The sequence below is a fragment of the Bolinopsis microptera genome, chromosome 9 (assembly GCF_026151205.1).
Source record: "Bolinopsis microptera isolate Bmic1 chromosome 9, MBARI_Bmic_1.0, whole genome shotgun sequence".
Lineage (NCBI taxonomy): Eukaryota > Metazoa > Ctenophora > Tentaculata > Lobata > Bolinopsidae > Bolinopsis > Bolinopsis microptera.
Genome location: NC_087080.1, coordinates 7,310,285 through 7,331,607, shown reverse-complemented (window position 1 = coordinate 7,331,607; position 21,323 = coordinate 7,310,285). Strand labels below are relative to the sequence as shown.

At 39.7% G+C, this 21,323-nt stretch overlaps 4 protein-coding genes across 10 annotated transcripts in view; 2 read left to right on the top strand and 2 right to left on the bottom strand.

The window, feature by feature from the left end:
* Positions 1–21,323, bottom strand: part of LOC134820602 (proteasomal ATPase-associated factor 1-like) — an 83,324-nt gene that overhangs the window by 22,574 nt on the left and 39,427 nt on the right. The window lies entirely within an intron of this gene.
* The window catches only part of LOC134820598 (EVI5-like protein), a 43,505-nt gene that overhangs the window by 180 nt on the left and 22,002 nt on the right, over positions 1–21,323 (top strand). For 2 of the 6 annotated variants that reach the window (XM_063831086.1, XM_063831085.1), the window contains exon 2: positions 13,220–13,321. In XM_063831086.1, the coding sequence (XP_063687156.1) occupies positions 13,242–13,321 (80 nt within the window). In that variant the 5' untranslated portion in view covers positions 13,220–13,241. Of the gene's footprint in view, positions 1–13,219; positions 13,322–19,245; positions 19,424–20,711; positions 20,892–21,323 lie in introns of those variants that run through there. The other 4 variants (XM_063831091.1, XM_063831090.1, XM_063831088.1 and 1 more) reach the window with 4 other exon arrangements.
* Positions 761–2,850, top strand: LOC134820655 (uncharacterized). The gene is made up of 2 exons (XM_063831159.1): positions 761–1,735; positions 1,781–2,850. The coding sequence occupies exons 1-2, from the start codon at positions 965–967 to the stop codon at positions 2,819–2,821; spliced, it is 1,812 nt and encodes a 603-aa protein (XP_063687229.1). The 5' UTR covers positions 761–964; the 3' UTR covers positions 2,822–2,850.
* On the bottom strand, positions 2,853–5,858 carry LOC134821353 (uncharacterized). Its single transcript, XM_063832095.1, has 2 exons — positions 4,093–5,858; positions 2,853–2,883 (listed from the first exon to the last, which is right to left on the bottom strand). Exons 1-2 carry the CDS (start codon positions 5,856–5,858, stop codon positions 2,853–2,855), a joined length of 1,797 nt encoding a protein of 598 aa, XP_063688165.1.

Sequence of the window (21,323 nt, the reverse complement as noted above, 5' to 3'; positions counted from 1 at the left end):
GCACTGCATCTCCATCACAATGACACAAACACTCTCTCCTTCACTACCCTACCCTACCCTAGCCTAGCCCTACCCCTCCCTCCTTTTACCTGTTGCGCGTACTCTGGACTGCATGGACATCCTTGAATAGAGGTATTTTATATAGTAGTGTTGTGGTATTATACTGTGTACATGTATATATATTCTATCCTATATATCAATATATTCTATATCTATATATAATACTGTATCTTTTATATACAAACTTTTCCTTACCCCCGCCTCCCCTTCCTCTATAAATTGTACTCAAATCCCACACCCAACCTGCTATTGACTTACTAAATAACCTCTATATCTCTACATTGGGCCATAGCAGTCCACCCCGCTCCCTTCCCCTCCCTCCCCTATTCCACCAAGCACCAACATCTCTCCAAATCACATCACAAACTTTCATGTAATTAGACCTTGTGTTCCTTTTTTATCTTATTTTGAAAATGATTTTGTTTAACTTTACCTCTCTACCTGCATGCTGATATCACTCACCCCTGTCAAAACTGTGTTACTCTCATTATCTTATTTTCAGGCTGTTGGTTGGTTTGATGGTGCCCTGGCCCCCATCTCATTATGTGCTCCCTACCATCTATTCTTCATGCAAGACAGAACTCTTACTGAAGATAATTCTCGATCAACGAGATCGAGAAACAACTCCTCTCCCCTGGATGGAAATGTTATTGACTTTACGAAACCTATCACCATCACGACGCACGGATGCTATGTGCTTAGCAATCCTGACTCTGGTTGTAGAATCAGTCTCTTTCAGGATGTGTTTGCAAGCCAACTGTGTGACCAATTTTCCTCTGAAATCGAAAATACTGGCACCCTTAAACAGTACAACACAATCCACAGGCAGTCTCAGGCGCCACTTGCACTTCCAAGACTCTCGTCATGGTTTGGACCCGTAGACTATGCGTTCTCAGGAATCGTAATGAAAGCTAATTCTGTCTCCCAATGTCCTCGCCTTATTGCAGCATATCAGAACATGGCCGAAAACCTCTTCACACCCAACAACATTGATTGCTCCTCTGACTGCTTTTTGATCAACCAGTATAGAACTGGACGTGATTCCTGTGGTGAGCACAGTGACAACGAGCCAGAGGTCGACCTCTCAAAACCTGTCGTTACTCTGTCACTTGGCCAACAGCGCTGCATGCTCATCAGAGAGGCTAAGAACCCTGGAAATGCCATCACAGTCAAACTCGACCAGGGTTCAGTTCTTGTAATGCATGGTACTGATTTCCAAAAGAAGTATACGCATCAAATACCCAAAGATAATGTGATCACTAATTCACGTACCTCTGTGACCTACAGGACCTGCAGCTCCACTTTCCTAAGAAACCGAAGTGCCTTATCTACACCCCTGAAAGATATATCTATCACTCCTATACTTGCCCCCAAGACCCCTGGAGTCTCAGGCTCACCATCGCTACCTCTGCACAACAGACGTAGATCCTCCTTGTCTCTGTCTAGCTTCTCACAAGTTGACACCAGCTCAGTTGGGTCTCCAGTGGCCAGTAGTTCTCCTTCCATAACCAGCAGCAAAACATCAGTCTCTGATAGTGATACATTGCCTCTCAGCATAGATGCCATGCTTGAAGCCATTGATCTTATGAAAGACAAAACCGTGAAAAGCGAACTTTCTCGTCATGGCAGCACAAACTCTGGAACCCCTCTGGATTGTAAGAAAAGACTGAAGAAAGTTGCGAAAGCATGTCACAAACGCCTGAGCACGCTTCTTGCTGAGCCTCCAGTAGTCTCAGCTGAGCCCGAATGCGTTACCCATTCCCTCCAAACTTTGGAAAACTCTGTTATTGATCTACAATCCAAAATAAGTCTACAACATAGCACCCTCCAAACACTTGTCTTATGTTCTGACAGTAATTCCAATCAAAAAGTTAGTGCCAGCCCCCCTAACCTGTCTAATGAACTCAACACTATGGACAAGAGACTTGAAAAGTTAGAGGATATAATGAGCAGCATAAACGAAAAACAACATGAAACTGCCACCTCCCTTAAAGCCTTCGAAGCAGATGTCACTGCAATTAAGAACAAAGTAGATGACTCTAAGGCCTGCCTACAGTCTCTCCAGCTTAATGACCGCACCAACCCATCAAGAAAAAAGCCATCGCCTCATCCTCAAAACCAGAACCACCCAACCCACAGCCCTAGTAGACAAACGCGAAAACCGAAAAAGGTTCTACTCCTACATGACTCCCAGATGAACAACTTTCTACCTGAGTCATTTTCCTCTGGGTTCAAGGTGGAAAAAATGAAAGTAGGCTCTTATACTGACATGATAAAAGACCACTGTATGAGAGATGTCATTAAACAGCCAGAGGTCGACTGTTACATTCTCCAGCTTGGAGTCAACGACTACAGATACAGAACCTGCTCTGTTAATAAAGCGATTGAGGATGCAAAATCAGTCATCGATAAACTCCTCTCGAGCTCCAGCGCAAAGGTTGTCATCTCCCTACCCACCCCAACCCCTGGATTAATCAGTGAACTTACCAACCAATTTGTCTCAGAAATAACACAATTTGTCTCAGCTAAAAGAGGGTTAAGTGACTTTTACCGCCGCCTATATACTGTAAACAATACTGGAAACTTTTCCCGTGCCATCTCTGCTGCTGAGTCATCCCAAGACTCTCCTAACCCGTTGAAGGAGGACCAACTCCATGTCTCAGAGTATGGTTTGAAAAAACTTTGTTTGAATATTAAACTTGGCCTATACCGTGCCTTTGGTATGAGATCCCCTAGAAAGCAGCCCCCTACAGAGCGTTAGATTAACCCTAAAATTCAAGAAAAAACAAGTATCACGGTACGAGATCAAGTCGCTGTGATGTCCTGGAACATCCAGGACAGCACAGGAGACGGGTCTAACAAATTTGAAAATAGCGAATTTTTGTCAATCCTCAAACAAGCTAACATTCTTTGTCTCCAAGAAACAAAGAAGCAAGTTAAGATTGAAGGATACCTCTCTTTTAATAGCAACCGCAAAAATTCACGCTCAGGAGGGGTCTGCATTCTTGCTGAAAATGGCCTAAGAAAAGGTGTCTCTAGTGTGCTTTGTGATGAATCTGATGACATTATTGTTGCTAAACTGGACAAGAACTTTTTTAAACTTGATTTTGACCTATTTTTGGTATGTTATTATATTAGCCCTGCATACTCGTCCTATGTCAAGAAGAATCCAGATTATACTGCTAATACCTTCTCTGCTCTTGACTCTATCTGTATCAGACTACGTCAAAAGGGAGAAGTTATTATGTGTGGCGATGCAAATGCAAGAACTGGAAAACTCCCAGACTATATCCTTTCCTGTAATGCACCTGCCATCCATGACATCTATAACGACATTGGACTCGAGCACGACATAGAAGAACCAAGAAATAATTCTGACCTTACAATATCTGAACCCCACTGCCAACACTTTTTTTTTTTTTTTTAAGAGAGGCTGGGCCAAGATAGCCCACGAGAGGATAGCATTGAGATGCTCTGCCTACCTCTGGGGTGTGGCAACCTTGGGGAAGGTTGCCGGTGAAATCAGAGTGATTGGTGAAGGATGGTGTAAGATGATATATGAGTCAAAATGATACGCTTAAATGCCAGCTGGGTTTGGAAAAGTAACGAGACGAGACAGCATATGAGATAATACTTTAAGTCACCCCGGTCTGATCCAGCTCTTCCGGCACAATTAAGCGTTTGGTGCGGTTTGCGAAATTGACAATTGTGGTGATGTGTTGGTTGTCGAATATGTCATTGACAGAGAGGTAGTAGTCCTGGAAATATTGACCTCTAATTTGGGCAATAGCTGGACACTGTCCAAGGAAGTGTGAGACAGTTTCCTCTCCGTCGCCGCACATAGGACAAGCACTGGTGTTTGATTTGCAAATGGTGTGAAGGTGTTTGTTTAAGCCGCAGTGACCCGTGATGAGGTGAACTGCAGTTCTGTAATCTTGTCTGTTTTTGCTGAGTGTAGTGTTGAGGTTTTTGATGATTTTGGCATGCTTGTGGCCGAGTGTCAGTTTGGTGTGTCTGGGACCGTCAGTTAACCAAGTTTCCTGATTCAGTCTGTTGACTTTGTTGTCGATTTGACGCTTGATGTAGGATTGTGGAACTGGACACTTCAAAATGGATTCACTGGTTGTACCAAGCTTGGCCAGCTCATCTGCTTTTTCGTTCCCCCACAATCCGATGTGTGCTGCAATCCATCGTATCTCTAGCGTGTTGTTGGATCCGAGTGCATTAAGAGAGTCGTAACAGTCTCTTGTAGTTCTACTCCGCGTTGAAAGCGCAGAGATAGCTTGTATAGATGAGAGACTGTCAGACCATATGATGATATGTGTGTTGGTATAGGTAGAGAGATATTTGCAAGCTTCAATGATGGCAGTGAGCTCTGTTTGGTAAACAGTGCAATAATCAGGGAGCTTGAATGATCTTTCTTCAAGGGTGGTGTTATTGTTGTCTGTTGTGATGATATAGCCAGCCCCGCATCCTGAGTCTGTGAGTGACCCGTCAGTGTAGCAGGTGATCGTTTCACTGGTAATGTTGTCAATGGTGTTTTGAAGTGAATTTCTATATTCAGTGGTATCGGCTCCAGGAGTTGTGACGATGAAGTGCCGTCCCAGCATCATGGTTGGTGTTGTTAGGTCTCTCGTTGCTCTAGGTGGGATAATGAGGTCTGCCATGAATTGTTTGTTGATAGTGGTATGATTTTTGATAGTTCCCTTCCTGAAGGCGATAGTTTCAAGAGTGAGGCTGCCATAAGCTTGTAGCCTGGCCGCACCCTTTGCTGCTTCGCCTTGCAGGAACAGTATGATGTCAGAAGTGTCGGTGAGGTGATTCAATGCGATAAAAGGTGTGCTTGGTATGGCACCAGACATCATTCTGAGTGCCAATGCCTGAACACGTTTGAGTTTCTTCGCGTTATAGTCCGTTTGAGTGGCCCTGATCCATATACTACAGCAGTAGGATAGGATTGGACGGATGACAGCCGTGTACATCCATTTGCATGTTTTGGGGCTCATACCCCATGTGGGGCCGACAGCTCTTCGACATTGCATGAGGGATGCCGTGGCTTTTTTGGTGGTGTTGATGATATGTTCATTGAAGTTGAGTTTGCTGTCCAAGGTCACTCCTAGAAATTTAGCAGACTTGGAAAGACCTATAATGTTGTTGCCAACTGTTATAGGTCTTAGAGTCCACTTACTATTCCAGGTAAACATGACTATCTGAGTTTTAAGGGCGCTAATAGATAGCTCTTTGGTTCTGCACCAATTTTCTATCGTTTTAATAGTTTTGCATGTTCGGTCCCAGATGATGTCTAAATCATCCCCTTCCGCTAGAGACAACAGATCATCCGCAAAGGCTTGCAGGTAACCCGGGATGTCTTTTGCGGTAAAGGAAAGGAGATCGTCGACTACCAGGTTCCAGAGAAAAGGAGAGAGAATGCCTCCTTGGGGGCAACCTCGCCTGATCCGTACCCTTCTCGACTTATCCTTATGATTTAGTGTGATGAATCGATTGGTTACCATGTTGATGATCCACTGTGCTGTAGCCAAGTCCACTTTCGTAGCCTTGACTGCTTCAGAGATAGCCTTGAACGAGACATTGTCGAAGGCGCCCTCTATATCTAGAAAGACACCTAGGACATATCCTTTCTTGGCTATTCTGCGCTCAATGGTGTGAGTAACTTTATGAAGTGCCGCTTCTGTGGAGCAGCCCTTCTTAAAGCCGAATTGTCGTTTGTTGATATCATTAGCTATGTTGAGGTCATGTTGCATATGCCATAAGATCACTTTCTCCTGCAACTTTAACATCACAGGCGAAAGAGTGATCGTTCGAAATGACTTAGCTTTGTTGTAGTCGGTTTTTCCAGGCTTAGGGAGAAAGATTCCAAGAGAGTCCCTCCACAAAGTTGGGATGTGTTGCGTTTCATGGTTTTTTGTCATAATGTTTTTTGTTATGTCTTTGATATGAGCCCAGGCTTTCTGGAATATGATAGGTTTTAGAGTGTCAGGTCCTGCAGCCTTCAAGGGATCGAAGGATAGGAGAGCCTTTTCGATTCTTTCAGGGCTGTAGATTTTGTCTAGTAAGTCTGTGGAGATGGGTAAGGGGCAGAGAGGCGGAACTGGCGGATCAGTAACACTCCTTGAAGTGGGTTTGTGTCATGACCTCCAGTGTCTCCTCTGCGTTTTTGGTGAGTTCGCCATTTGGTTTATAAACGGCTTCAAGTTTGTTATTGGTGTCAGTACAGGTTTTCAGAATCTTGTTCATCCTTCCAGATTCCTTAACCGATTCTGTGTCTGCGCAGAATTTCCGCCACGCAACTGCCACGAACTGCCAACACTTTCTTGACATGGTTATCAATAACCAACTCAAAATTCTTAATGGTCGTACCCTTGGGGACACCACTGGAAAAATGACCTGTCACAAATACAATGGAAGCAGTGTGGTTGACTATTTTGTAATCACCTCATGGGCAAGAGATCATGTAAACTCTCTCCAAGTAAAAGAGTTTACATCATACTCTGATCATTGTCCATTAGTCTTGAAACTCACTACATTTGAACCATTTGTCGCAAACTTCCAGCTCCCAGACTTTTCTAACTTTCCTTGTGGCTATAAGTGGGATAGCAACACCTCCCATTCACTATTTAAAAAAGCCCTTACCTCGCCCGAAATTATCAACAATCTGGAAAGCATTGTGACAAATGAATTTAGCAGTACTCTGGAGGGCAATCACGAACTGAACGATGCAGTCATAAAATGTCTCCACAGTGCTGCTGATATAGCCTTAAAAGTGAAAAAGCCTCCCAAAAATTCTGCCCGTAAGAAATGGTTCGACCCACAAGTCAACTCCTCACGGCGGAACCTAAATAGGCTAGCAAACCGGCTTGGTAGTAAGCACTGTAACTGTATCCTCAGACGAGAATACTTTAAGCAACGCAACAAGCATAGCAATTTTGTAAACAGTAAGAAAGTAGCTTTCCTTAAGAAGTTAAATGAAGCTATAGATTATAGAAGAAGGTCACATACTCGACTGGAAAAAATTTAAACGGCTTAAACAAGAACATGACACTAGCCCCTTACTTGACAAATTTGATTTAGCTAGCTTCCATGACTTCTTTGCATCCCTTTATAAAAAACCAGACCAGGAGCCAGATCTCACTCACCACAATCACAAACATTACCCTGAACCACCAGATCTGGATATCCTAAATAAGCTCATGTCAGAATCTGAAGTGACCTCTGCCATCAAAAATCTCAAAAAAGGTAAAAGTTGCTCAAACGACTTGATATCCAACGAGATGCTTCAGAGCGTAACTCCGCTTTGTCTCAAAGCCATCCTCAAAAACTTCAACCACTCACTGGTCTCTGGTTACTATCCATGGCACACCAGCATCATTACTCCTATTTACAAGTCTGGCAACCCTTTCAGCCCGGACAACTACAGAGCAATAGCTGTTGGTAGCTGTATGGGTAAACTATTTTCTAGCATCTTACTTGAGCGTCTCCTGCACTTCAAAAAGCTCTACTGCCCTGACCCAAAAGAACAACTAGGGTTCTCGAAGGGTGCTCAAACAAATGACCACGTTTTTACCCTTAAGACAGTCATTGACAAAAATTTACCAAGGTTAAGAAAGCTCGCCTCTATGCATGCTTTGTTGATCTAAGAAAGGCCTTTGACACTGTATGTAGGGACCTCCTTCTGCACAAAATCACATGCCTTGGAATAACTGGAAACTTCTTCAATTGCCTAAGTGATATGTATAGAAACTCAATAGCTCATATAAAAATCTCCAAACTCTTGTCCCCTAATATTGACATTGGAAAAGGAACAGAGCAGGGACACCCCCTATCACCGGACCTTTTTAAAATCTATATCAACGACTTGTCATCTCTCCTGAAATCTGTTGGTGATTATCCTATTCTAGCTGACGTCCTAATATCACATCTGCTCTGGGCTGACGATCTTGTCCTACTTGCCCTAAGTCCCAAGGCCTTGCAAGACAATATAAACATCCTATTCGACTTCTGTAACTCTATGGGCCTTGAAGTAAACATTAAAAAAACCAAGATTCTCATATTCTGCCCTCCTAAAAGAAAACAATCCTATGAAACATTCATTTTGGGAGGCCAGCCCATCCAACACACCGAAAAATACTGCTATCTTGGCATTATATTCCACAGAAATGGATCTTTTACAGCAGCAAATACTGAACTGAGGGCCAAGGCTCTCCGTGCTCTCTATGGCCTCAAAGGCAATATCGTCAAAGATGCCCTCTCTCACCGTTCCCTAAACATTCTATTTGACTCTCTAATAAAACCGATACTGCTCTATGGCTGCCAAATCTTATGTCCTCACTCAAAAACCATGAGATACCTCTCCAAAACAGATAGCAAAGCCAACCCCCAGCATACTCTCAGGTACATCTCACAAGACCACTATGAAAGATTCCACCTTAAGTTTATCAAGTGGTCCTTGTCTGTCCATTCAAAAGCATCAAATATAGGCTGCTGGGGCGAAAGTGGGCGCCACCCCCTCTTCTTTGAAGCCTGCAAACTTGCAATAGATTTCTATAGTCGTCTTGAAAGCACTGAAAATGAACTTCTCCCCGCTGCATTTCACGAGCAGATTATGCTGGGCCTTCCTTGGTACACCAACATCTCTAATCTTCTCACCAAATATAACTTCCCCCACTCATCCTCTTCAAAATCCAAGCTCTCTACCCAAATCAGTCACAACATGAGGGAAGAATGTGTGGATACCTGGAAATCTGCCAAGGCATCCTCACCTAAATTAGAATTCTACAATCAAATTAAACATGATTTTTTTTTTTTTTTTTATATGTCAAACAGTATATATATACATTCAATTAAATCAAGTGATGCAATTGGCAGAGCACAATCAAATTTTAAGTGTTGCAATTGGCAGAGCACAATTCATTGCTACTAATAATTTTTTTTTCAAAAACATTTAACAAAACACATGATCTACTCCATTATATTAAACATGATTTTGAACCAGAAACATACTTAGGAGTGGTTAAGATCCCCGATGCTCGGAAAAGCTTAACAAGGTTTCGTATTAGCTGCCACAATCTTTACATTGAGAGGGGCCGTTACGAAACCCCCCTAGTACCAAGATAACATCGATGGTGCACTTTTTGCTTTCTCAGCAAGGGGCTTAAGCCTATTGAGGACGAAATTCATGTTCTAACTGACTGTTTACTCTACTCCTCAGTTAGAGAAAAATTTAACTTCCATCCCAAAAATATTACTGACCTAGCCGGTTTGCTATCCGATAAAACACTAGACCCTACAAAATTTACTGCCACAGCAAGAGCAATCCATTCAATTCTCTCTGTGAACGAACATTTTACAGCCTACTATAAGAGCCCAGATTTCCACTCAAATACTGGCCAATGCATAATGCTATAGGACCTCAAAAATAGTATTATAAAACATTTCTATTTTATCCCTACACATTTGTAAATAACTAGAATTGTGTAACCTTAAATTATTTCAGAATTATAACTATTGTGAATTCAATAAAATAATTATCACTTTTGTATCCTTGTATCCTTGTATCCTTGTATCCTAGGTGATAGGCAATATGAAATTACACATCTTACTTTAACTTTATCCCGTCACCCATGGACTTATCAATTAACGGCTGGTGGTGGTGTCATCTTTTGTCGTACTCAAAACGTTTCGCGGTTGCGAATGCCGCGGCCCATCGAGGAAAATCTTTTTACTTTGTATTTTAACCATTATAAAGTATGATTAGTCGGATATGGTACTGAGTTCAAACAGTCCCCGAAACGAAAAAGCAAACATTTGATTTTTGTTTCGGCGACTGAATCGTTGATGGGCCGGCAAATATTTGTTGTCGAGTAGTGTTGAATACTCATATTAACATGATTATTGATTTAATTTAGGAATTGTATATAAATATCTTTGACCAAGTTTAATTGTTAATGAGAATGCAACCCAGCACTGGGCGCGCGCGGCGGCTTTGATGTTAGCGGCTACAAGCTTGAAGCTAGGCAGCTGCAGAAAAAATGCCGCGCGAGTTCAGCGTACGGCTTTTCGTTTTTGATTTTACAAATGACAAAGCAACTTTTAATGATTATTAATGGAATTATCGGATATTTATAATTCAATATGTATTGATTCTTCTGTGGAAAATAAAAATTGTATTTTACTTAAATTGTATTTTACTTTTACAATCTAACTCAGCGCGCGGCTCTTGTAGCGAATACGTCACTTCTTTCTTATTGGTAGTTGGCGTGCACGTGATCTTTTGCGCGGCTGTAATTGGTTCTGAACGATCACGTGAATGCGAGTCACGTGCGCTGTAACATCCAATGAGCATTTGCACTTTTTTTCAGGCGATGGAGGTCGTAATTCACTCAGCCCGAATAAAGATTCGGCGGAATGACAGGCTGAGCGCAGCCCAGTAAGAATGTTTAAAAAATCAGGTCAAAGATTGCTCTAACCAGAGCCCTCTCGCTTGTGAAACAAGCGCGTCACGCAGTACGCGTAGGCACATGGCTATGTGAAGGTCAAAGATACAGTGAGGCGATGACATTCATCAGGAAAAGAATAAGATTTGACTCATTGAGAACAACAATTATTGCTCTTAGAGGAGACAGAGGGATAAAAAGTGGTAGTGCAGTTAAAATATCAGATTTAGATATAAATTTTATTTAGAGCCAACAAATTGAATTGGCTACTTTTACTACTTACAGGGGTTTTATAAAATTTACTAAGATTTTTATTGAATTTTTATATTGAATTTTTATATAGGGTAATTGCTATATTATGTGTATATTGTTAGATCAATTCCTTTTATTGAAAAAATCTTAAGGTCCGAGAACAATTTTTAATCATTATGAGTTAATTACCATTTCAAAAAGTGCGAATTTAGGAACATTATAGATCAACAACCAATTCGAATAAAGAAATTGCTACACCACTTTTCTAGATAATTGTCCAAGGAACCACTTGCACCAGCAATGCACTCTACAAAACCTCAAGGCCAGGGAGTAGCCAGTGGCGTAAGGTTACCTGTTGCCCCCCCCCCCCCTCCCGCTGAAAGTGCACCCCCCTGTTAGCCCCAAGCGTTTTGGTCCCTCATTCCTGCCACTCAGTATTGCGTACTATAAAGTAGACATTTTTCCAAGACAATAGAGAAACTGATCTTGTCTCACTAAACTCAACCACCTGCCATATTAAAAATACTAACAACCAAATAGAGTTTTAAAAATAATTATATACAATCACCAAAGAATATTTCCTCAAGTTTACTTCTAGTTAACTAATTCGTGGTTTAGGCTCTTATTTTATTTATGATTAAAGGAATGTAAAATAAAACTTATTGTTTCATTGAAAACTTATTGTTTCATTGTTGGCGCCCCTCCCCTTTTGAAAAAATCAGATGATTTTAGAGGATACGCCGGTAAAATCTCTAAAAAAGTGTGTTTCTAGAGCAAAACGCGCAGTTTTGCTAGCACCTCTTACCGACAAAAATGAACTGTACCCTTGAAAATGATTTTCCCAACACCTGTTGCATGCAGCTATATCTTTGGTTTCGTTTAATTCATGCAAGTTATCTATGTGCAAATTTCTACTACTTAAATCACTTCTTAAAACAGATAACAAGTTCATTCTAGGTCTCCCCAATCTTCCAATAAATAAATTATCTGATTCAATAGCAAAAGAGAGAGCCGTTTGTGCTGGAGTGTTCTCCATACTCTTGAGAATGTGTCCAAACATCTTCCACCGCTGGTGTTTGATACGCTTGGATAACTTTTCAACTTTGTACTTTTCATACAATGCTTTGTTGCTTATCATACCTTTACGCCATTTGATGTTTAAAATGGACCTTGGGTGTCTACGATGAAGTGTGTCTATTAAAAAGTTAGAGCTTTTTTGATTTTATTCAACTAATAAACAATGACAGCTCTTGCCAAAAAGTGACCAGTAATACCATCATATTACTGTCTCTTGAAACTGTCCTTCTTTGATACAAGACCCCCATATCCCAAGCCTGACACTGTCTTTGAATAGCAATAGTGAATAACATAGAGTGCCCCTTTTCCTCGTCAACTATCAGTCCATGATCTGCAGTATGGTATAAAATTGATATAAAATTGGAATAAAATTGACAACTTTATTTTACTGATAACTTTTTTACAGATACTTCTTAAAGGATCATTCACATAATATTACGTAATCACTTTTTGAAAAATATTTACCCTCCGCCGCCCTCCATAATCAGTTTTACACATAGCTATTGTATCAAAATTATACTAGCGTAATCATTTGGAAACCCCCCTCTCCCCTCGGCTGATTACGTAATATGTGAACAACCCCGGCCCTAAGTAGGCTGTGAAAAAATCACCTCTGTGCATCAAGTCCTAAGCATATTTGTGAGTTTTTCTGGAGGATGAAAATTCTTTTACTGAAATGTAGCTATTGTGTCAAAATTACAAAACACTCCCTGGAAAACTGCTTCGCGACCTAAAAAAAGAGGTCCCCAATGCTTTTCCTAGTAGATTACTCGCTAAATTTGGTCATTGCTTATAGTTATAAATACTTACAATTTTGAAAAATTTAACGAGGTACTAGCAAAACTGCACGTTTTGCTCTAGAAACACACTTTTTTAGAGATTTGACTGGCGCCAACAGGGGGCGCTTTTTAGTTGATGCTGTGGTGTCAGTAAAATGGCACGGATATATAAACAGATATATCGTCTTGCTTTATATATAGTAAGATAGTAAGATTGTTTGTACCATTCCAATATGGATTACCATATTTTTAAAAGAAATTTTTTTGTGACAACATAATTTATTTTTGTATCTCAAAAAATGATGTAAAGTTTTTAATATGACGTAGAATTAAAGCTATTTCCGTACAGCCTAAGTGCTAAGCATGCTCGTTAGAAAAACTATGAACAGTGAACATAACATGCTAGCTTTCTTTATTTTTGTAAGTCGCGTCGGCTGACATCTTGGGTTGTACTGGATGTAACAAGTTTATTATCGGATGTCTACTTATATTTATTATGATATCATTATTCATTGTAATGGCAATAAAATTTAAATTTTGTTTTACTTAAATTTTGTTTTACTTACCAACAGTACAAGATAATATTCCTGAAACTCTCAGTTTAAAGAGCAATGAATGAGGTATGTCAGAACATTGTAGTTTATGCACTGCTGGAACTCTCTCAGAAGAACATCTAGTGCACTTATTAAGAGAACAAAACAGGTAAACCTCTTATTTTCAATAAGTTACTGTTACCAAGATGTAGCTGACTTCGGTCAAAGTTAACGTTGGCTGAAGTTGGTTACATCTTGGGGACATTAACCTTTCTATAAGCCTTTCTATATAAACTTTAGTGTGTTACATGAATTTACTGTTGCAAAATGTTTTAAAATATGTATAAATTGGCAATATTGAAGGTTGAATTTAACCTTCTGTAAAGATCAATATTCTTCCTACCCTTCATTCGAATGTCAGAACTTTGTCAACGATCTATGAGTACTTTTAAATAATTTACAATCGATTATTTGTAAACACGGAAATTCTCATGTTGACTATCAAAATTTATACTGTACGTTTTCTTTGTCCTTTTGAATGATCCTGTATCATTATTGAAATGATTTAAGAGCTGCGACTAATTGACTGAGAGAAACAAAGATCAAAGAATGGGTTCTTTGGGCAAATCTTTTTCTAAAATTTGTTAGTTACTGAACAATGAACAAGATTAGATATAGTATCATTAGTAACCAAAAACTTTTAAATATGTCACGTCATTTGCAACGATAGGGTTAGCTCGATAAGTTGTTCGATCAAAAACTTTTAGTTTTAAACTTGTTTAATTTTATGAACTTAAATGTGCATCAGATCGGTCAAAACATTGCAATTCAACGAAAGATAAAGTCACAACTCGTCTCTAGAGGCTTAATTTAATTGAATAATAATAAAACACTGAGGACTAAACCTTTATTTTGAAGCATCGTAAGTTGACTTCAGTAAGTTAGTAGCAAGATAGGGTGATAACGTATCGTACAGTAATTATAGCAGTGATATAACATATTATAAAACACGTCACTGTTAAAACATTTAGCAGCTCAACATCTCACATCCCCTCTGTACTGCTGCTCCAAGACTGCTCCACGTTTGTACTGAGTACTTTCTTACGTTAGTCCTGCAAGACGTTAAAAAACTAGAGTACTACTGAAATATTGAGTTACCTGAAGTTCTGCTAGAAAATCCTAGGCATCACGCCACTGTCATCTACAGAGATAACATTCTACAGATATATCCCAGGTATCACGGTGTCATAATATTCAGTCATAATTTCCCGCATGAATATCCGCGAATGGATAGAGATTTCCGGTTGTGGTGGCTCTCTAACATACCTTAGTGCAAGAAATATAGGCGGCAAGAAATTAAGGCGATTCTGACAAAATCGCCTTAATTTCTTGCCGCCTTAATATCTGACCACCGTAATTTCTAACCGCCTTAATTTTTTCCTTTTCACCCTTTTGAAAAAAGGCAATAGTGAAAGGTTACGAATGGAGGTTTTTGCAGAAAAACGTGGATTTTGGAGATAGCAGTAGGCGGGTCTGAATATGATGTCATTCCGTCCGTTACCATGCAACGAAAAAGTTGCGCGCGCGCGAGGATTGCTTGCGGAGATGTGATGTATAGATAGCCTGTGATCTATGAATGCGCGGCGCGACTGTGTTTTAATGTATATGATGCATGTAATGTATAATATTACTATTAGGTAATACGCCCAATTTGTACGTGGCACGCATAGTGTATTGATGTGTACACGAGTATAGTTTACCTTTGCTGATAATTTCTTGAATTACAGATACAAGTTAAGTTCTACGGCAATTGAACTGAATTTCAAGTGTTTCCCGTATTTGATGCATAATTTATCAATATTATTATCATGAAGATTGAAGTGAGCTGATTGGAGCTTGTACTTAAATTTATAGTAAATGTGAAATGGAAATCTAGCGTCCGCCAAAACAAAACAACGGGCGCAATTCTTGTTTTTCTTGCGATTTTTTCATAAGAAATTTTCGTGTGATTTTATTATTTTAAATTTACATGTCGATTTCGTTATTTGCTAGAATTCAATGAAATACATATTTAAAATAAATTAACTTGAGTCTAAATACATTAATATATCAATTAATATTCTCGTCTTCTCCTTCTTCATCAGAGTCATATATCTCCAGCAGCTGCAATCCATAACCAAGATAGTCGTCGTCATCTTGCTCCGTCGTGTCTGGAAATAGCTTCTTGATAATATCAGCTGATTCATCCTCCAAACGTTTGTCGAAGCTGTACTTTTCGTCGACTAACTTCTTGAGGAGCGTTATTCCCTTCTCATTGGTCCATGAAGCAGTTACAGAGCACTTCACTTCTAAGCCGCCCTGTGTAAGAGGAGAACGTGCAGGTTTCTCCTCCAGGACTTTTACTTTGTAGGAGCAGCCATGACCAATCGAAAAGTAGACAATTCGTGATATTTCAATTGGCACATGTCCTACAGTTATCGGTACTAGCTTGTGCGGAAATTTCGCTTTCACTGCGACTGCAAAAGAATCGTAGGGATTATTATCTTCCTTCTCGAATGATAAAGTATCGTCTTTAGATGGTTTTGTCCAATCCTTTTGATAAAAGTGATACCCTCTCACCCCCATGACAAATGATGTCTCTGGTATGTCAATTGTCACTGTAGTAGTACACATTGTTATACCTTTATACAACAGCGAGGTGGGAGTGTGTGTGTAGAAGAGAGCGTGGAACTGGACCGAAATAGAAAGCTGAGTGACCTCTTGACTTGAAGTTACGATTTGATTAACTTTTTAAACTACCTCTTGTGGTCTTGTGGGATGTGGGTGCAAGTGAGCAATGCGCGTGAAATTTATCATACACACGGTAACTGATCGCATTCTTACATCTGAGCAAATCTATGAGCCGGCCGTGACAACTGCAGCCTGGCGCTCCTGCAGTCCTGACTCCTGCGAGTGACGTCACTTCACTCTGCCTCCTGCCAGTGCAGCAGTGCCGACCCACTTTCGCACAGTTTCAGTGTTTCATGATTACATTCGAGTGATGAATTGTGCCATTTGCTTGCATTTGCTTAAGTACTCAATTTGCTTAAGTACTCATTTGCTTAAGTACTCAATTTAGCTTAATTTATGCTTAATTAGGTACTATAATATCTGCCTTTCGTCTTTGAGCATTTACTCGATGCAAAACATACATTGTTTTAGGAATTTCCGCACAAGCTTATACCGATTGTCAATTATAGAGTGTAGACTTGTAGAGTTGTAGGTCATGCACAATCGAAATATTGCAAATTGTGTGGTCATGGCTGCTCATAATAAGTACATAGGTATTAAGTAGGGGGGGGGGGCTACAACAAGCGGTGTTAGCTGGTACCGCTTAACTTGGCACTTTTTTTTTCGTTAGCGATCCGCTAAACCGCTAGAAAATACCGCTAAACTGCTTAAAATAATGTTTTGTTTGGGAGATTTTTTGTTAGTGGTCCGCTAAACCGCTAAAATTGACCACTACACCGCTTGTTGCAGTCCCTCCAGTATTTTGGTGCCCTTTTCTGTTCGATATATTGCTTCGCATCATTAATTACAATTGTCCTTCTGCTGTCTAAATTATGGTGAAATATATAATAGTGGCTCCCTATCTCCCTGTTGTGTAATGTGTATCTACTTTCTGGACTATTACATGCGCTGTATAAGCTTTATAGTTTGTGATTGTGCCAATGGTCGTAGTTATAACAAGTTTGGGGAGTTACACGGATATCATAATTAGTCACACGGATATCATTAGGTAGAGTACCAACTGATAAATGATACCTAAGTCATCAAGACAAATTCACAATAAGAGAATAAGACTTGTGATTCCTTAATGCTCATCAACTGTGAACTTTTCGCCACTAGTTTTACTTTTAACATTTCACTTGAACAGGTATGTCGGTCAGGAATCTCTTAGGTTACTACATGCGGGATAAGGATGTGGGTGCCGAATCACTAACCGTCGCAAATATCCCAGTTCACAGTTTGCCAACTCCTAGCACGTCGGGCTTGAGTCAGAGCCAGCTGGATAGCGTAGCTGATTGTCTTAGCATTTCCAAAGCCAAAACCAAAAAACGTGCAACATACACACCGAAGGAGAAGGCGACCATCGCCCGCTATGCTACTTCTAACAGGATCGTGGATACAGTTACTCATTTCAAGCCCCAATTTGCTCATCTTACCGAAAATTCAGTGAGGAGGTGGAAACGAGAGTACAGCAAAATCTCGGGAGCAGATGGATCAGCTCCTGAAGCATTGCTTGTGGGGAAACGCGGGAGGCCTACATCGTTGCCGGCTGAATTGGATGCTGATTTGAGAAGACTCTTGGTAACCATGAGAGAGGCTGGAGGTGTGGTCAATTCGACAACAATACGTGGATGTCTCATGGGATTGGTGAACGCTAACCTAACAAAGTACGGCACTTTCTTGAAGTTCGAGGTAACACACTCCTGGCTGACATCATTGTACACCCGGATGAAGTTCTCTCAGAGAAAAGCTACGACGTCTAGGCCACCTGTTAGCAGCGGAGCATATGAAGAAACCAAGTTACGGTATCATTTCGCTCTTCAGAAGGTTGTTGACGAGTACGACATTCCCGAGGAGCTGATTATCACCCTGGACCAAACTCCAACAAAGTTTTTTAACCTGAGCAACTCCACCATGAGTAAGAGGGGAGAAAGCCGTACTGCTGTGGCTCACTGTGGCGACAAGAGAACAATCACAGCTACTCTCGCGGTCACACTGTCAGGAGACATCTTACCCTACCAACTAATTTACAAAGGAACAACTAAAAGGTGCTTACCTTCTGCAGATCTACTTCCCGCAGGTTTCCTTCTCTCTTACAACAAAACGCACTGGTCGAACACTGAAGAAACTTTGAATATCCTAAATAATGTTATCAAGCCTTACGTTGATCAGAAGAAGAAATCCCTCGGAAAACCTGACAGTCAGAAAGTGGTAGTTATTTGGGACGATTTTAGTGCTCATAATGCACCACGAGTTTTGAGTCTGCTTTCAATGCTTGGAATCTGTACCGTCGACATACCGAAAAATTTGACTCATCTCTTGTCACCACTAGATCTCACAGTGAATAAAAAGCTAAAAGATTTTGAGCGGGAGGCATGTGCATCCTACGTAAGTCGTAGTCTAGCAGATCACATCCAGCATAATCCTGAAGTAGGAGATTTCAAGTTGGATATCCGCTTGTCAGTGCTGAAACCTCTCCATGCCAAAACTTTGACAGCTTCCTACGAGTTCTTCAAAACTGTGGAAGGAAAGAAGTTGATCGCTTCTGGATGGCGTGCGTCTGGTCTCACTGAAGCGGTGAGGAGGTGCAAGGAGGACGGTATTGACTCAAGAATGCTGATTGATCCATTTGCAGCGCTCAGGATCTAACTTCATGTTTTTTATCTCGGCTTCTCGGACTATATTCTATTGAGATTTAAACTGCAGTACATGTGTTATTAATGTCAGTTCAAATTCGAATGTTCGTACAATTTTACATTTCATTTTTAAGCTTTAAATCGAGTTTTAATTTTAAAAAGAAATAATTTTTAATTTTAATGATGATATGTAGTATACATACATAAAAATTCCTTGCCGCGTACAGAATGTGCACTATCATTTTGTCAAATGCAATGAATATACCAATTGACTTGCAGTTTGCTGATGTAGTGGATGTCTACCTAATTTAAAATTATAAACTTAGACGACAGAACAGCAATCACTATAAATATAATGTGCATGCACCATTTAGTTTTTATGTGACCAATGTCCAATATATCGTATTTTTAAACAGATTTCTATGCTTTATAGACTGATAAAAGAATAAAATTGACACTATTTCGACCAAAACTATAACCAAATTTGCGATCAAAAATCGTATTTTTTCCGAAAAAAATATCGCCTTAATTTCTTGCCGCCTTAATTTCTAGCGCCTTATATTCTTGCCGCCTATATTTCTTGCACTAAGGTAAGTAATTCTCATTATAGCCGTGAAGGATGATGAAATTATAATCTAATTTGTGCGACTGGGGCCGGTGGGGAGAGTGTGTCGTGTGTGTGCAGTGTACAGTGTCATGTAACCTTGTTTCTTTTGCACTCCTCTGCAGAGCCATATACGAGGAAGTTGTTGTTTAACGTGTTGTTCAACGTGTTGTTTTGTTGTTCAGCGTGTTGTTTTGCTGTTTTTGTAGTTTACTTTTCTGGTTTTTATGTCGTGGTTCGGTATTGGCAGAACACAAGCAAGGTAATTCGTATCACGTGATGTAATATAACAGTTTCTGTTTTGGTTCATGTCAAGTGATAGAATTAATTATGTACTGAATGATCAACTTTGAAAAGTTGATAAAAATAAAGATATTGTGACTTCTTCTATTTTATTCTAAATCAAACGGTGGAAATTCACTATAAAAATTACCATGAACTGAATCTCCAGTGTTTAACACGTTCCTCAAAGCTTTCTCAGTTATTCACAGACTTTAAAATGCTCAAAATGTTACGTCCTTAACTCCAATGGACAATTCCATGGAACATTCCCCAACTAAAACTGTATATCATTCTGGAACAAACCATACTCAAACTGTCAACTAAAACTTTACATCATTCCGGAACTAATTCAACACTTCACCAAATTCATCAAGTTTTGCTTATCCGGCTGGTAACACTTACTAAATAGTTGGCACTCTGCCAACTATTTAACTTCCTTCACACAACCTCTGTTTACTTAATAACAACATTATATTGTACACACACCTGTCTGTAGACTTTACCTTGTAACCTTGTCTTTGTCCTTTTGTTGTGTTTAGTTTTCACAGTGCTTCCCTTACTAATGCATTGAACTGTAATCAACTGTAATCAACTGTAATCAACTGTAATCAACTGTAATCAACTGTAATTAAATGTAATCAAATGTAATCAACTGTAATTACCAACTGTGATGAACCACTTTTATCAGTACTTGTGTAACCTAAATCTTCAATCGTTTGATGACAAATCAGTTTTAAAGGTTATATAGTATATACATAATATAGTGATGACAAGCAACGTGTCTTACATAGAGCGTAACACAGTAAAACCCCGATTTACCGCTGAGTTTGGGGAAATGCTACAGCCGCGGTAAATCGGGGCCTGGTAAATCGGGGCCTGGTAAATCGGGGCCTGGTAAATTGGTGTTTTACTGTATCACGTTATTATATCTGTTTTAATTTAGGCTTTTTTAGGCTAACATACCAGGCTACTAATATGTTCTATTAAATTTTTCGCGTAATTTAAAAGTAGTTTAATATTTTTGCTCGTGTTAAAAAATATTCCAACTGTCTTTTAAAGTGTTTCTAACAATGTGATTCCGTTCAAGCTGACTGTAAGTTAACTTAATTAACGTTAATTGACGTTAATTGAGCTGTGTACACTGCAGCACACCTCTCTTATTAACAAAAATTAAGCTATACACTCGTAACATTATGTTATATACGACGCTCTTACACGGTTAACAATGTTAGCTATTTTTAAGGCTTCTTAAAATAGTCTGCATACTTTGTTTCTCTCTCATGTTTTTTGTCGATTTCGCTGAATTCTTTGATTTCGTTACGAGCGATCTTTACTTTTCCTCTTGGCACCATGACATTCTTTCCGTTTTCCTCGTATTTTAGTAAGAATAACGTGATGCAGTCCACCATATCTAGCTTCCTGAACTCATTCTCTGACGCTAAAACTGAGTATGAACTACATTCTTTATACAAATTCCATACATTTTGCATGCTGAGCGGGATAATTACTAACCTTTTAAAACTCTATGTTGAGTTAAAAGTACACATATAATATATAATATAATATATAATATAATATATTATATATCATAATATATAATATATCTACATACTTCGGGATCAGATGCATCACAGCTTGTCTGTAATGATTTGTTACTTTACCCAATACAGTAAAACCCCGATTTACCGCGGAGTTTTGGGAAAAGAGATAGTCGCGGTAAGTCGGGGTTTTCATTGTCCAATGTCCACATTAGCACAATTTCGGGGATAGAAAATGGTCAGTAAAAGAGTAAACCGAGGCACAGTAAATCGGAGTGTTTACTGTACTTTTAGTTGAATCGCATGTTACAATACTTTTGATATTTCTAATACTTTTATAGA

Excerpts from the sequence above, each read along its gene's own strand:
- LOC134820655 (XM_063831159.1), top strand. The coding sequence starts at position 965 with ATGAAAGCTAATTCTGTCTCCCAATGTCCTCGCCTTATTGCAGCATAT. Across the intron at positions 1,736-1,780 it reads GTAAGAAAAGACTGAAGAAA|CCTCCAGTAGTCTCAGCTGA; the intron begins GTTGCGAAAGCA and ends CTTCTTGCTGAG.
- LOC134821353 (XM_063832095.1), bottom strand. The coding sequence starts at position 5,858 with ATGTTAAAGTTGCAGGAGAAAGTGATCTTATGGCATATGCAACATGAC. Across the intron at positions 2,884-4,092 it reads AGACTGAATCAGGAAACTTG|GACATCACAGCGACTTGATC; the intron begins GTTAACTGACGG and ends TGGATGTTCCAG.